Here is a 15,624-nt window from a genome sequence, read left to right on the forward strand (position 1 = left end):
AAAGTAACTACTAAGGCTATCAAATGTAGTGAGCCAAGGTTCCTGCCACCATCTTTATTGGTTTGCTCTTAATCATTAAGGGAAAGGGAAAGGAATCATTAATCATCACTTTTTATTTTAAAATAATTACACTTAAAGGCATTTCAATTAAGATTTTGTGTTTGTGTTATCTTACAAAAACTTAAGATCTTTTTTTTTTTTTTCAGTGTACACAAAACAAACAAACAGTATACTGTATTCATTCTAGTCCCAGGTGTGTTAATCTAAATTTTAACACCAAAATTTTCATTTTTACTGCAAACGAATATCGGTTCTAAATATCGGCTATCAGTTTGGCTTGATTATTAATAATCGGTATTGGCCCCCAAAAATCCATATCGGTCGATCTCTATTATGCGGGCAAGTTTTGTGGTGAGTGAGCTAATAGCTAAGAATCTGAAACCTCATTCAGAAGGAGAATTTGTGGAGTGCCTTGTTGCTGCTGTGCTATCACTGGATAAAGTAAAACTGTTCCAAAGTGTCGGTGTGATTTGGTCTTCATGGTGGACATGAACCTCAAGCTCCAGCCAGCTTCTCAGCTCTCTGCTTTCACATGTGAAAACTGAAAGTAAAATTAAAGCTGTGGCAGTTCTTACTTTACGCCATATTTCCCAAAACAGGGGAAATTACCATCTAAAACTGAAGGGGAAGTTTCACAGAGACCACTTTATCCAACACAGAGGAGCAGCAAATGATTAAATGATTGAACTAAAGTGTCCACGCTTCCATCCTTTAAAACAATATTGCTGTCAACCACCATAGAGAAACTGACAGCTGTAGCCTTATTTATGAAACAAACGCACCTCATATGGCAGAAAGGCTGAGACTCCAATGGAAAGCAAATGTCAAAAATAAAATACATGTGGTGACTGACACATAAATCCTTATGGCCAACATATTCAATGTCTATGCCATGTGTAAAAACAAAGTCCAGAGTGTGCGCATCCATGTGTGTAGAGCCAGTTACATGTTGCTTAGAATCAAAGGATTGAGATTGGGAAATTCAGAGGCAATATTACATGTAATGTCATCATTATGAAGATTACAGTTTCCAACCTTTAGGAACTAGTCCAGCTTTATAATAAATGACAAAACATTCTGTGAAGTCTGATAAAAAGGAGACGACTGGGCCCAGTCATTGCTAAATTAAAGGGAAATAGATAGAGTTAGGTAGAAATTGTTGGCTCTTCTGTTGCCATCAGTATGTTTGAAATGGTAAAATTGGTATATCACCACACCTCTAGTGTGTGCTTGCAGAAGGACAACCAAAGAGCTGACAAAAAAACAGGAAAAATCATTTTGATTTACGTGTGCAAAGACAAAGTCAATAAGTGCATCACTGAATATGATGTTCATATGAATTCTCAAGAACATTCAAATGAGTTAAATACCATAATGAAGTGTCCATAACAAAACTGAGCTGGCCCTCTGGCTCCTCTGATCACATGAGTTTGAAGCTCAACCTCAGGCTGGTCACAAATACAACACGAACCCACATCTACAACCTACATTACGACCTGTACTGTGGAGGAACGCAGCAGCATTTTGACATGCACCTGAATAAACATCTGTATTGCTAATCATTTAACTTGTGGGCTAAATGTGACATTTCTCCAAACACAGACCTCTCATGACTATGCAGTGCATCTTGTTGCAGATGGTGGTGTAATCTGAGTGTACAGTATGAGCTTTATTTCATGAGAGGTCCTGAAAAGCCACTGTATTATTACTGGCCTGATATACAAAGTCTGCTGTGTCTTAGCTCCTCCTCAGCAGGCCTCAAGCTGTGGCTTTCCACATCCAGCCCTGTGTTTGCCCCAGAGACGTGGAAACCCACAAAATGCCCATCTGTGTTACACCAATCCACCTCATAGACACTAAATGGCACACTGTCTACAAACACAAAACACAGGCACAAGCTGGCATGCTTGTGTTTACCATGACCATCTTTAACATGAGCTTCATTGTTTGCATTCACTTTGGAATCATTCTCAGTATGATGAATCTCTCACCCTTACGTCTTCTCTTTGAGCTGCTTTTGATTTTAATGAAACGTAAGCGTTCTGTGTGATGAACAGTTATCCATGCATGTATTTCAGACCTTTGGTACGTCAGTATGACAATTTCATTGCCATAATCAGTGATGTTTATCATGAATGTATTCGCTGTCTTCAATATTTGAGAAAACAAATTCAAATCAGTGTTACATTTAATTCAGAAAAGTGAATGAATTGATTGTTTTGATTAGGAAGCTGACAGAAAATAAATCAACAAATAATTTGCTAAATGATTCAGCTAAAATGGCCTCGCAGTACCTTGTTCCATCTTCTCAATTGTGAGGATTTACTGCTTTTGTTTGTCTTATGGGACAGTAAACTGAATATCTTTGCGTTTTGGACTGTTGGCTGGAGAAAACAAGCAATTAGAAGACGTCAGCTTGGACGTGATGGATGTGATGGACATGCTCCATCATTTCATAGGCCCTGTCTATAAAGATGACAGGGGCTCACCTGATGTAGTCGTTCTTGCAGAGGATCATGCCTCCTTTACTGTAGCAGGTGCTGCTGTACTCCCCCAGCTGAGCGTGGCAGCAGGAGCACTTGAGGCATCGTGTGTGCCAGTACCGCTCCATGGAGAAGAGCAGGAAGCGGTCTGCGATTCGACCGCCACATCCGGCACATGACCTGCCCGCTGCCCCCCCACCGCCACCCATCACTGCCACTGTGGGTGCCTCCACCCTGCTGTTCACCATAGCAACCTGAACACAGGACAAGAGGTAGAGGAGAGAGGATAAACAATTAAGGCAGGACAGTGGAAAAGTAAAGAAAATCATTTAGTGGGAACACTTACGAAGGGTCTCGTCTCAAAACTAACAGTGGGAGGTGAAGGACAGTGAGCGAGGCGGGACTTTTTTTCTTATCTCTGATACTCTCAGCAAACTCTACTATTCAACAGGACTGATTCTTCAGCTGAGCTATGAGCATGAGCCACACTCTTCATCTTTCTGTGTGGAAAAAATGATGCTTTCACATGACACATAATGAACAAAGGCATAAAAACATAAGTCTTAAACATAAGAAAAAACATAAAGGAGTTCAGTATGATGCAGCTGCTCTACAGGTACACTGGAAACATATTTCTCATCATTGTAGGTCACATGTATTGAAGAAACAAAAAGTAAAGTTGAGTATCATTATTAGATGACACATTTAAACACTGAGGTCACCCACCTCATCAGCCTGAAGACTCCAAGTGGAATCAAATTTTACAGATTCAGGTATAGCCCTAATAAATGAATTAAGCCCACAATGAATTCAAACTTCATCTTATTCTCCATATATCACTCCGATGCTGTACAGTTACTCTACTAGGAATGTAAAGAGAGGTATAAGAGACAGGAGGAACACAGCCCTGTACTCCCAAATGTGGCTCTTGGCACCAGATCAGATCGATTGGTTTTGGAAATTCCTGGTGAAAACTTGGGGCTATTTACTTGTGGGGTTATGGGAATGTGAGACCCCAACAGGAAGCACGCACGCACGCACGCACGCACGCACGCACGCACGCACGCACGCACACACACACACACACACACACACACACACTTCCATCAGAGAGTGCTGTTTTACACCAAACAAACAAGTTGAAAATTCTGTCCTAACTCCTATTTTAACTTGATAATACTTCCCAAGAGGACGCTCTTTGAAGCTGTGCAGCATTTAGCCCTTCACCAAATGTTATGTCTGCTCTATGACAGGACGCAGAGGCCCACACTCCCTGGAAATGTAGCTGATTTGATTCAGCTGCACGGTTATTCATCTTCTCTCTCAAACGTCATGGAAACAAAATCCAAACATTGTAAAATGGTTTCAAAGTACATGCTCATGAATACAGTTACTGTATCTGTTGGGGGACACAGTGTTACTCATGCCGTCAGGCAGTGTTCACTGTATTCCTGCTTTCTTCATTTTCCCACTTCAAACCTGAACTGATTTCATGCATAGCTGTGAATAATATTGCTTTTGAATCACACAGAGCACAATCATGGCAGTGTGTGCTGCTCAGCAATGAGTCAGCAACACTGCCTCTTCAGCCGCTTCCATGATTTATAATTAGCGCCAACAACAACATAAAATAATTGCAGGGCTAGATTTCATTTTCCAAATGAGCAACAGCAGCACAATTTGTCCTTGAGAGCATCTAATTTCAGCAAGGGCAAGTTTAGCTTTACGACTCGCCTTCTCACAAGATTATTTGAGATTGCAGCAGCTGGTCGTCTGTAGTAAAGCAGCCTGCCCTTAGTACCTTCATTCTGTCGGGCAGACACCTGGCTCTAATCAGCCACAGGAACATCGTGTAAAGAAAACCAAGTCAGCCTCATGCACCGCGACCAAACCTTCCTATTAGTGACGGCTTTTTCATGAATGAGCTGATCTTTTGAATGTTCTGAAAAAGTGAGTCTAGCTATACAATTCACAAATTAAACATTCAAATTAAACCACTTAAATCCTGATGTTCCCTTCATTGGCCTTAAATTTTTAATTAAGTAATTATTTCAAATGACTTTTTAGAGGCTGAAATCACTTTAAGGTGTTCCTAATATTCTGCCCCTTACCAACTTTTACAGTGCATATATCAAGTCGACAAAAACTAAAGGTCCTGATTTTGATCATATTGGAACATGTTTTCTTGGAACATGAGACATCTGGTTATTCATATCACGTGTATCCAAGTCTCTGGTCCATCGCTGCCCATATGTTTCATATATGGTGTATAAATTTAGGGCAGTTACCTCAGCAGTTAAAGATGAACGCAGTTTAGTTGATTTACTGGAGAATTTACTCCTAAACTTGACCTGCTTTATCTTATGTTCAGCAGTGATGGAGGACAGGAGTGACTGAAATACCCTGTGCTCTACTGGTGTCAGACTTTCACTTTTAGTTCACTTTATTGATTAAAATCCATTCAACAATTTATTGAAAGATTTAAAAAATCCATTTATCATCACATTTTTGTTTTCTTGACTACTTACTTACGTATCACAGTACATATTATCAGAGTACTACAGCCATTTGGGTTTCTAAAACCAGGAAGAGGACTTGATCTGCTTGTAGGAAATGAGTTGATTCAGTAACGTTTAGTGAACTCTGTGTTCAAATAAACCTGTGCGATCATGTCAGAATGTTAGAATTACTCTCAGCGTAGGAACTGATCTGTTTTTCAGAAAGTTACTCAAAAAGAAGCACGTCGTCTTGGCAAGCTATTCCATCATTTTATATGATGATATGAAAGAATAGAAAAGGAGAGCACTGGCATCACAACAGTACTCATTATCAGCACATTCCCTGAGCTGATCAAAATCAGTCCAGGAGAGAGAGCGTTAAATCAGTACAACCCTGATGGACTGAGAGGGAAGAGAACTTAGCTTTATGTATCAGTGACAGACAGCTGGACTTCCACTTATTCTGTCTTTTGGCACTACTAAACAATTCTAAATGCACTGACAAGATGCTGGAACAAGTCCACCTAAACTGCACTGGGTCTGCATGTGTGAGGCCATGCAGGTTTGCAATGTGAAAAGGAAGGAACTGTGACACAAGGCCTTCCTGGGGATCACAACTAAAGCCTTTAGGAGGGCAGCTCAGACATTAGTAACAGAAACTGGCCACAGCCAACACTTCACAGACGAAGTGATCTCAATAGGAATGAACAAGCAGACACAAAGGAACTTTCGCCATGCTTACCACAAACCTTCAAATCTACAACTGCCATTAATTTTGCTTTATCATACGAGTCCATGGCTGGTAAAACATGAATGACTCTTCAGCATCTGTGCTAGAATAATCACTCAGTTTACTTTAAGGAATAGTTCAGTATTTTTAGAAATCTGATCCTCTCATCTAACTCTCAGCAAGAAAGCAATAAGTATATTTCCAAAAAGATCTAACTACTCCTTTAACTGATAGGTGCACTGTATTTATGAATAGTACACACAGTCTACAAACAGAGCGGGCTGAGAAGCTGGTGCAGGGAGCTCCTATCTGAAATGTTACTGTGACAGTTACTGCCAGCGTTCATAAACACACAACCAAAGAGACTGTCCCTAAATACATACTAACACTATAGCTTTATATCTTTATATAATTACATACATGATGTGAGAGATCACATCAGTCTGTATGTTAAGATTCACTTAACACTATACTAGTGTCAGAGCACTTGACTGTTGCAACTCGAGGACTGAATTTATCTGACTGAACTGATTCATATGGCTGAAGTCATCACAAAGCTCAACCTCTGACTTTACTCGGCCATCAGCAGTGTGACAACTGAATTGTAAGCAATAAATGGGACTGGTTAACTACATTTATGCTGTCTTATGTCACCCTGTGCCTCAATAGACTTGCTGTTTTTCCCATTTATTTCATGTCTTCAGTGCCAGATTCCTTTGGGCAGCACAACACCAGCCGTGAAATCAATTAGCAGGCTGAGTCTGCACAATACAACAGCTCCAACCCCTGTGAAATAGACCGAGAGCAATTTCTAGATGGATCAAACAGCTCATGCACCAACGTGATGACTTCTTCTACCTTGCAGATCGTCTCTCCTTTCCTCATGCCCTTGGACTTATCACTAGCATCTCTGTAAATACAAACACTTCCTCTGGATGTTGCAGCTGGTAGAAGCCGTCTGGCTGTGCCATGCTTACACATATAATGAGATGTTAAAGGAAGATACAGCAGTCAAGGTTCAACAAAAGAGTAGAAGAAGCCTTGGTTAATGAATCCTTAAATCCATCAAGAGTAACAGTGAAACCTCAAACATTTCCTTAATCTTGGTACATGTTAAATATTCTTGGCCACATGTGGAACTAAAGGCAGAGCAGCAGCCAATGTAATCATCACGCTAACACCTGTGTTAATTCAAGAGGTTTTGATCTGCCAAATAGCTCTCTAATACAATTTTTATCTAATTAAAATGCAAATCCTGCATTCACGTTGTCTCTTTAACTGCACAGGATGGAAAAAATGCAGAAATAAATCTTCGTATAGATGCATGTTAGGCCCTTTGTTCATCATTACTTATGTCTGCATGTGCAGCATTGTTCCCTCTGTGCTGGAATCGAGCAGCTGTTTGATGCTAATGATTGTACTTATGCTCCAGCGTGGAACAAAGCTAATTCATCCTCTCTGCAAACATAAAAACAAAACCTCCATATATGGACTGTGGTTAAAAAGAGAAACAAACTCATTCTCTGTGAGCCGAGCTTTAACGTAGCCTCAGTGAGCAACACTTCACTGATGTAAGGTGAGATTTTAATCCTGATAATCATCTGTTTTCAGTGGTAAAATGTTCTACAAGCAAACAGACCTTTCTCACAAAGGCATTTTGACAGTGACAGTAAGGAAATCACAGGTTTGCATAATGAAATGAATGATGTCTGAATTCTATTTAGCTACTTCATCGGGGTCCTGGTACGTCTCATGGCGACTCTCTGTCACACCGTCACGACCCACAGCGACAATAGAACACCTTTTCTTACGATAACAAGTCAAAATGTCTGCTGTCAGAAATAAGTATTCTCAAACTTTACTTTCACTCAGTAATTTAGCCTTCCCTCTTCTAGAATACAGCTGTCTGCAGACTTTTTGACAAAAATGTTGAATTTTCAGAGTAAAACTGATGTTCTGTTGTGACTAAAGTGTTGCACGTACGTAAGGTTCATCAGGTACTTGTACAATGCAGATTAGAGAAGTTGGGATGCTGCGTAAAACATAAATAAAACAGAATATGATAACTTGTAAATCCTTTTTGACATATACTGAAGTGAAAACAGCACAAAGACAGTATATTTAATGTTCGACCTCATCAGCTTCATTGATTTTTGTAAATATTTGCCTATTCTGAATTTGATGTAGCCACAACAGACTGGGAAAGTTGTGAAATGCTCCAAAAACACCTGTTTGGATCATCCCACAGGTAAACAGGGTCATTGGTAACAGGTGACAGTATTGTGATTGGGTATGAAAGGAGCATCATGGAAAGGCTCAGTCGCTCAAGGACGGAGCGAGCTTCACCACTTTGTGAACACATGATCAGAAAACCCTTGTTGGTAAACACAGTTTGCAAATGACAGCATTCAGTTTTTACTCATGTTGTACACAGCATCCCAACTTTTACTGGACTTGAGTATTTCCACATGTCCATCTACTCCACTGTCAAATACAGCTCTCCCTTATTGGCGATACATAATGCACTTCAAATCAACCAGCTGCAACTTTAAAATGCTACTTACACATTAAGACATCAGCAATAATAAATCAATAATAACAAATAAAATAACAAAACATTATGAAAGGGGCATTGTTCTGACACTTTGAGATTCTGCTGATAATACAGACTGCTGTCTTTGTTTACTTTCTTTCATGAGACCAAATGTTCGTCTCATGACCCTTTGTGATGGGGCAGCATCCAACATTTATTTTCCAAAGCTCACTTCCTTTCAGCAGTAATTGGTTGGGGCAGTGCAGGTGAGAACATGAGCAGGATTTGAACTTCTCTTTCAAACTCTCTTTTTCATTCTTCACTCAGCTACTTCTGTCGCTTCTTGTCTGAAAAAACAAGTTCAACGCTATGAAGGCCTTGTGCAGTTCAGCCCACCTTTGACGGCAGCCATTCAGGACACTTTTGCTCTTACGCAAAAGTGGTCAAAGTCAACTTCTACTCTGCTGCACTAAAATATCAGTTTTGATAGTCTAGGATCAAGTCTAGGATTTAAGCAACAAATATTGATGGCAAAGTAAAATCTGGATAAATGAATAAGACCCATTTTATTCAGTTAGGATGGAATAAACAGTTCTGTGACTTCCTGTACAGAGTGGAGATGAAAACTGATCTGACCGTAGCTTTAAGTCCCTCACACATATCCAGCAATTTGACATTTTCTAATCCCCACTGTTCTGTCTTATATTAGATATGATATAGATTATATTTGTAACCTCCCCAAGCAAAACAAAGGCCAGTGAATAAGCAACTACTTGTGTTCTGGTAATAAACTGACTGATGAAGCGGTCCATAAAAACAGAAGCTAATGAGGAGAAACAGTTCCACTGCAGTCTGGACACACTGATGAACTGCATGCAGGTTCAGGCTGACAGAGCCAATAATGGCTCATTTTCCTCAAAACGAATACATTGTCCCTCCCATACTGTAAGCTCTCACACTGGAGTATCTATTGTAATGCATTCGTGGACTCCATGACAACAATAACAATGTTAATTGGTATAAAGATGCAAAGGTTTAAAAGTATAATATGTTATCTCTTTCCATTAACAAGCCTTAGTCTGGAAAAAGGCTTATTGGATTAGAGGTTGTGGCGTGCCACGGCACTGTGTAACTCCGCTTCTCTCCACTTTTTGTGTGAGTGATCCTGTAGAATTGCTCTATTTAATAATTGATTGTGCTGAGTAAATAATTACGCTCTAGGCATGCAGGGGTTTGCATCCATTTTCCAGGATGATGAGTGAATTTTATATATGTATTTAGATTAGGACTAAAAAGCTTAATTGATCAGTCCACAAAAAATTTATGTGCCACAATTTTGACAATAATTTTAAGTTATTTATCAAGTTAAATGGCCAAACATTCTCTGATTACAGTCAAATGTGAGGATTTGCTCATTTTTATTATATCTGTATAAACAAAATATCTTCTAGTTTTGGACTGCTGGTCAGACAAGTCAAGCATTTTCATTCATTTTCACCTTTTTCTCACCATAACTGGTTGGTGTCTTCAGATGGACACAGAGGATCAAAAGAAAGTATGTGTTAAAATGTGTTCTAAGTCCCCACTGATCACTCTTACCAGTCATCAGACACTGCTCCACTATGTTTCCCTCATATTTAGGATGGAATTTACACAAGATTTGGTGACAATTTACAGCATGATTTACAGCCCATTACATGATGTAAACACGATGGAGAACTTATTAGGCCAGTCCTTTCCTTCATTTCTACGCACAACACAAACACACACTTAACGTTATTGTCATTCAGTAAACAACGAGCGTACGCTGAACGAACCTGTGGTGTTAACAGTGGTGCAGAAATGCTCACTTAGAGTTCAGTAGTCTGATGACCTGAGGGAAAAAAGCTGTTACAGAACCTGGTGGTCCTGCACTGAATGCTGCAGAACCTCTTTCCAGAGGCCAGCAGGAAGAACAGACCACACACACACACACACACACACACACACACACACACACACACACACACACACACACACACACACACACACACACACACACACACACACACACACACACACACACACACACACACACACACACACACACACACACACACACACACACACACACACACAGTGGTCATCTGAGCTATAATTAATAAATAACCTCAGCTCTAACGAGTCTGAGGAAAGCTACTAAGTAAGCATGATGGAAGGCTCAGCGACGCCGCAGTCTCCAGTACTACCGAGAGTAATGGTCGGACTGGGGCAGATTCAGTTTCCTTCTCTTGAGAAAGACACAGTGTTTCATTAAAACTGCTTTCTTTTTAATTAACACCAAGGGCAGGAGCTCCTGTTGCAGTGTTCTCTTGCAGAAGCCTGCTACAGTTGCAAAGGATTTATAGATATGTCCTTTCAGTGAGGTAGACTCAGGCATGCAAGCTGCATGAACAGGAAAAGTTCTTCACACCTTCAAAAGCAACAACGGAAATCTACATGAACAGAGTCAAAATAAAAAGAGAGGAACAACTTATTTCACTATATTCTCATTTAAATTTCCTTCTCCTAGCCTTCTGCTACGACTACTACTACTACTACTAATAATAATAATAAGAATAATAACAACAATGCAGGAGTCACACATACGATGCAGTGTCCCTGCCAGCAGCAGTCGTACTGTGAACCCTATACTGTAGGTTGTTTGCAGTCAAATTCAGATAGAGGGCCGGAAGTGAAAACTGCTATGGATGAGATGAAGAAAAGTTCTTACTGGGCTAGTTTAGATGAAATTATGAGAGAAAAGTATGAACAGAAAATCAGAACATATGTTGGACGTGACCCTTATAAGAGGAGCGATTTTTCAACTAAACTGAAGGTTTTGCTGCTACTGAGGCAGCAGATGTAACAACTACCTGCTCATTCATGTTCTAAATTATGCTCTAGGCTTTAGCCTACTATCTGCTGGTTAACCAAAATATTATACAAAATATAAAATACATTCATTCCAGTAATACTGTATAATCAAGCTTTGTTTGAGAGCCTGCAGTCCTTTGGTTCGGTGCAGTCGTGCTGGCCACATGCGGGCTGCCCACATAATGGGAGAATACACTGCAAGGAGAGGGTTATCATTTTACTGAATTCCTAAGCAATGGGATGTTAGCAAATTATCTGCCCATTTGATGGAAGAGTGTGCTGCTGAATGCAGAGCATGTTTCCAATTAATTAAATGCACATACTTTAAACAAAACACACCATAAGACGGAGTACTGTTGAGTTCACATTTCGTGCCAGCAGCTGCCAATGATAACCGTGCTGTCCTGACAGTCTTGTGGTCTTCATCATTAAAGTCACCTGTTAAAATCCAGCTTGGCGCAGAGGCAAATACATCTCCTGTTTCCACCCATCTGTTGTAAATACTTGTGGTTTTAAAGTTGACATTCCATATCCTGTGCTGCTTAGCAAATTCCAAACTGAAATTCCCAATGTTCCGTGACAAATATAAAGTTGATTGAAGTTGAATTTCTTTTATTATTGTTTGTTTCTGGTAAAACTGTTTGTGCAGTCTGAGAAAACTATCACCTTACTGTATGACTGAGACCTTGCTTTGTGCTGAACTGTGCATCCTGACACTCTAATATTATTATGTGTGTTACAACTGTTTGTGTGGTACAAATGATGTCAGTGTCCAATGTCCTATAATCGTGTTTTTGGTATGTTATGTGTACATCCAGAGCTTTAATGTTATGTAACAGGCCTTCAAAGAAAGTTCTGTTATTGTTAATGGAGCCTTAATATATTTTCCCATTCCAGGTACAAACGATCATATATTTTTGGAATATATGATCATGTTTTTCAAATCCTCAATGAGATTTCTTTTGTGACTCCACATACTAGTACTACTACAAATAATAATAATAATAATAATAATAATAATAATAATAATAATAATAATAATAATAATAATAATACTTTTCTGCCACAGCCGCTCAAATTGCGGTGAGCTGTAAGCTAGAAACACTCTTCCCAATAAGTCGGCCAGATGGTGGCGCTGTAATTAAGGCACAAATGATGAATTTTGGAAAGGCCATGCCCCTCACACCATAAGTCAGACTGACTTGAAATTCGACGAAGAAACCCATTTCAATACGCTTTACGAAAACAAACAAAAAAAAAGCCTCTTGGACCAAAAAGTCTGCCATAATGGATTTTCCACCATTTTTATTTTCAAAGACAGTAAAATGAACAGAGCTCGTAGGATTTCACGTACCAACACTATCGGTGTAGCGCATCGTAGCGTTGCTGCTGTTTGAATCAGAGCAAAATAGCCTAAACAAATGACTAACCTTAAAGCTGAAACGCAGACCTGAAGAGGGGCGCTGCAGGGTGGCGGCATTTCCCGACTTCCTAATGAGTTCGCTCAAAGTACAAATTGGCCGTAATATCATGTAAAACTATGGGCGTCAGTGTCCGCGGAGCAGCTAACGGCATGAAATGTAAATGTCCGACTTTCCAAACATATATAAGAAGTGGAAAAGACTAGAAGACGGCGATCTGTGTGTTTGAGTGACATGTGTTCAGCTCACCTTACTGCTGCGGACTCGGACGTCGTTGATGAAGGCTTCTCTCGCCTTTACTTTACGCACAATAACGTGCCCGATGAAACTTCTCAGGGGCTTTAAACTCCACCCGCCGGTTCGTCTGTGTGCTCAAAACCTCAGCCGTGTTAGCAAACTCCTCTTTTCCCATTTACCAAGCTTTCTGGCTGTGGACGGACACCAATCGCTGACTGGCAGCCAATCACTTGTGTGAGCGGTCCTTGAACGTCTCCGGGCGTCCTTCCTGTACGCGCTGTGCTCCTGCGACCGCAGAGCAGACGCTTCCTCAGTCATTTAAACGCGCTTCTAACTCCGTCCTCCTCTGACGGAGGGGAGGTGTGGCTCCTGGCTCATGTCTGGACTGAGGGCTGCTGCTCTTCAGAGGGAAGTGTTCAAATAAGATGTTCAAAATAAGACCCCATCATCCTCCTGCAGCACCAGCAGTGATTTGTTTCTCTGCTGTTAGAGCTGCAAAGAACTCTAATCATTACAGTCTATGTAGCTACTGCTCTGCACTGTGCACTGCGTGATTCATGCAATATCTAGTGCAATATTAATTTTTTTTACATTCCTGTCTCTTGTAACAAGTCTATGCATTTACATGTTTTTCTTTTATCCACTACTACATATTGTTTAAACAATGTGCAGTACTGAAAAACACTCTATTTTCTTGTATAGAGTGTAAATGTACAGAGTTTTTTTTTTTGTTGTTGTTTGTTTGTTTTAATTTTGTATTTTATTCCTTTCAATGTCTTTTTATGCTTCTGATACTACTGGTGCTGCCTGTAACACCCAAATTTCCCCTATGGAGGATCAATAATAGTGCTATCTTATCACCAGCGGTGGAAGCTGTGACAAAGAAAATGCACATGCTAGAAAAGCTCAATAAACATTCAGAAATACAAATCACTGGTGGTGGAAGAAGTATTCAGGTGCTTTTAGCAACAGGAGCAATACAACAGTTCTATTTGGGAAAAAGTATATGAATATTACCAGCGAAACTACAAAAAAGTAAACAATACACATTATGCTGAGTGGCCCCTTTCTGTTACAATAAGGTCAGAGAAGATAATAAAAGATTGTGTATATATATATATATATATATATGTGTGTGTGTGTGTGTGTGTGTGTGTGTGTGTGTGTGTGTGTGTGTTATGTGCACAAAATAATCATTTGTGTACAAGGTGAACATGTGCAATAAGATATAATAATTTTCGTTGGGGAAGAAGTCACAGCTTTCTTCTTTTTAGAACATGGCGACCTCACATAAGTCCCATGCACATCCCCAACCTCAGCAAATCTAGTCAGCCTCGTAACTGAAAACACCTGTGTGGTTGCATCATATTTTAGTTCATTATATGTTTTGTATATGAAATCAAAGGTAGTAATTACTCAAAAAAAGTAGTGAATATATTTACATCTGAAATGAAGTGAATTAGAAGTTTGAAGTAGCATGAAATGGCAGTACTAAAGAATAGTACACATTCCCCATGTGCAGTAAGTAAGTACTCCCCACCAACATATAGTAAATATAAAGCCACCATGACATTGGAACTCAAGACCATCCTTAGAATGGTCTTGAGTTCAACTTCAGTTCACTGCAAGTATAAATGGGAACGCTTGTGTGATGCCATGATGTCTAGATTAAAGTTCAAATTTACGACAAGCTGTCTGTTGATAAACCTCTGCCTTGCCTCTGAGGATACACTAGTGTTTTCAGGGTTGCAGTGCTGTGAGACTTTCCTAACCAAAGGAGGCTCATGGGAAAATTATTCTAACCACAATGTCTGTTTCATGTCAATGCTTTTATTTATTTATTCATTAATTTATTTTGCAGTCCACTCTGTGTGCCTCTTGTGGTCTGACTAAGTCTGAACTACAGTCATACATCACACCTGCAGAGGTCTGTAATAAGCACAGCAGAGTTTTTACTGTCTGGAATAGTGCAGCTCAGGGATCTGGAGTCTCAGAGGTTTTTTAATAGTCTTATTAACCACAATAGGCTTATATGAGAAGACACAGGGGAATCAGTGTGTTTACTCTGTGGGCAGGAATAATAAAGGTGAAAATGAGTGGGTTATTTGCTCCATCTACAAACAGCTGAGGTGGCTATTAAACATTAAGATTTGATGTGCCTTAATATCACATCCAAACACATTTGCCTGTATTAGTTCACTTAGCTATAAAAGGTGGAGGTTACTCACTTTAATTCTTAATTTAACTCACTGGAGCCTAGTTAGTTTGGAGGAAAAAAAATCTTATCCTGAACGCTGCAATTCCAAATGTGTAGAGGCTGACCTCTGGTGGACAAACTGCTAACATGCAAGGTTGACGGTCAAAATAACAAAAACAAACAAAAAACACCGATGACGCATTTACTATAATGCAGCTGATGTGGTCTCAACTCCAAAAAAGTATTCTTGGCCACCCTGTACCAGGTGGTTCATGTGCCTGTGGCCAGTTATCTGGGGTATCCACAGTGAACGCAGCCTCCCCATTCATCACAACCAGTATCAAATCGCATAATCTTTTCCAGAAAACATCGTTTATATTTGTAAAGTAGAATCCATGGAAGCAATAAAATAAAGCGTTAAGCCTTTTTTTTAAGACAACAATATGTGTACTGTATATGTAACTATGTACAGTTTCACTTACAGCATAAGTTCAATGTTAAACTGACACCTTTAAGTGGTGATACTACACACTCCTTCCTACAGAGGGCGATGTGCATTTTATGGATCTT

The 15,624-nt window shown here is 39.8% G+C and overlaps 2 protein-coding genes across 2 annotated transcripts in view; one reads left to right on the forward strand and one right to left on the reverse strand.

Moving 5' to 3' along the window:
• Nucleotides 1-13,177, reverse strand: part of lmo4a (LIM domain only 4a) — a 29,982-nt gene extending 16,805 nt beyond the window's left edge. The window contains exons 1-2 of the mRNA XM_070988358.1: nt 12,870-13,177; nt 2,550-2,797 (exon numbers count right to left, since the gene is read on the reverse strand). Coding sequence (XP_070844459.1) covers nt 2,550-2,791 — 242 coding nt within the window. The 5' untranslated portion in view covers nt 2,792-2,797; nt 12,870-13,177. The remainder of the gene's footprint in view (nt 1-2,549; nt 2,798-12,869) is intronic.
• Nucleotides 1-15,624, forward strand: part of ndor1 (NADPH dependent diflavin oxidoreductase 1) — a 66,943-nt gene that overhangs the window by 9,196 nt on the left and 42,123 nt on the right. The gene's annotated exons all lie outside the window — the stretch shown is intronic.

Source organism: Chaetodon trifascialis, chromosome 20, assembly GCF_039877785.1.
Source record: "Chaetodon trifascialis isolate fChaTrf1 chromosome 20, fChaTrf1.hap1, whole genome shotgun sequence".
Lineage (NCBI taxonomy): Eukaryota > Metazoa > Chordata > Actinopteri > Chaetodontiformes > Chaetodontidae > Chaetodon > Chaetodon trifascialis.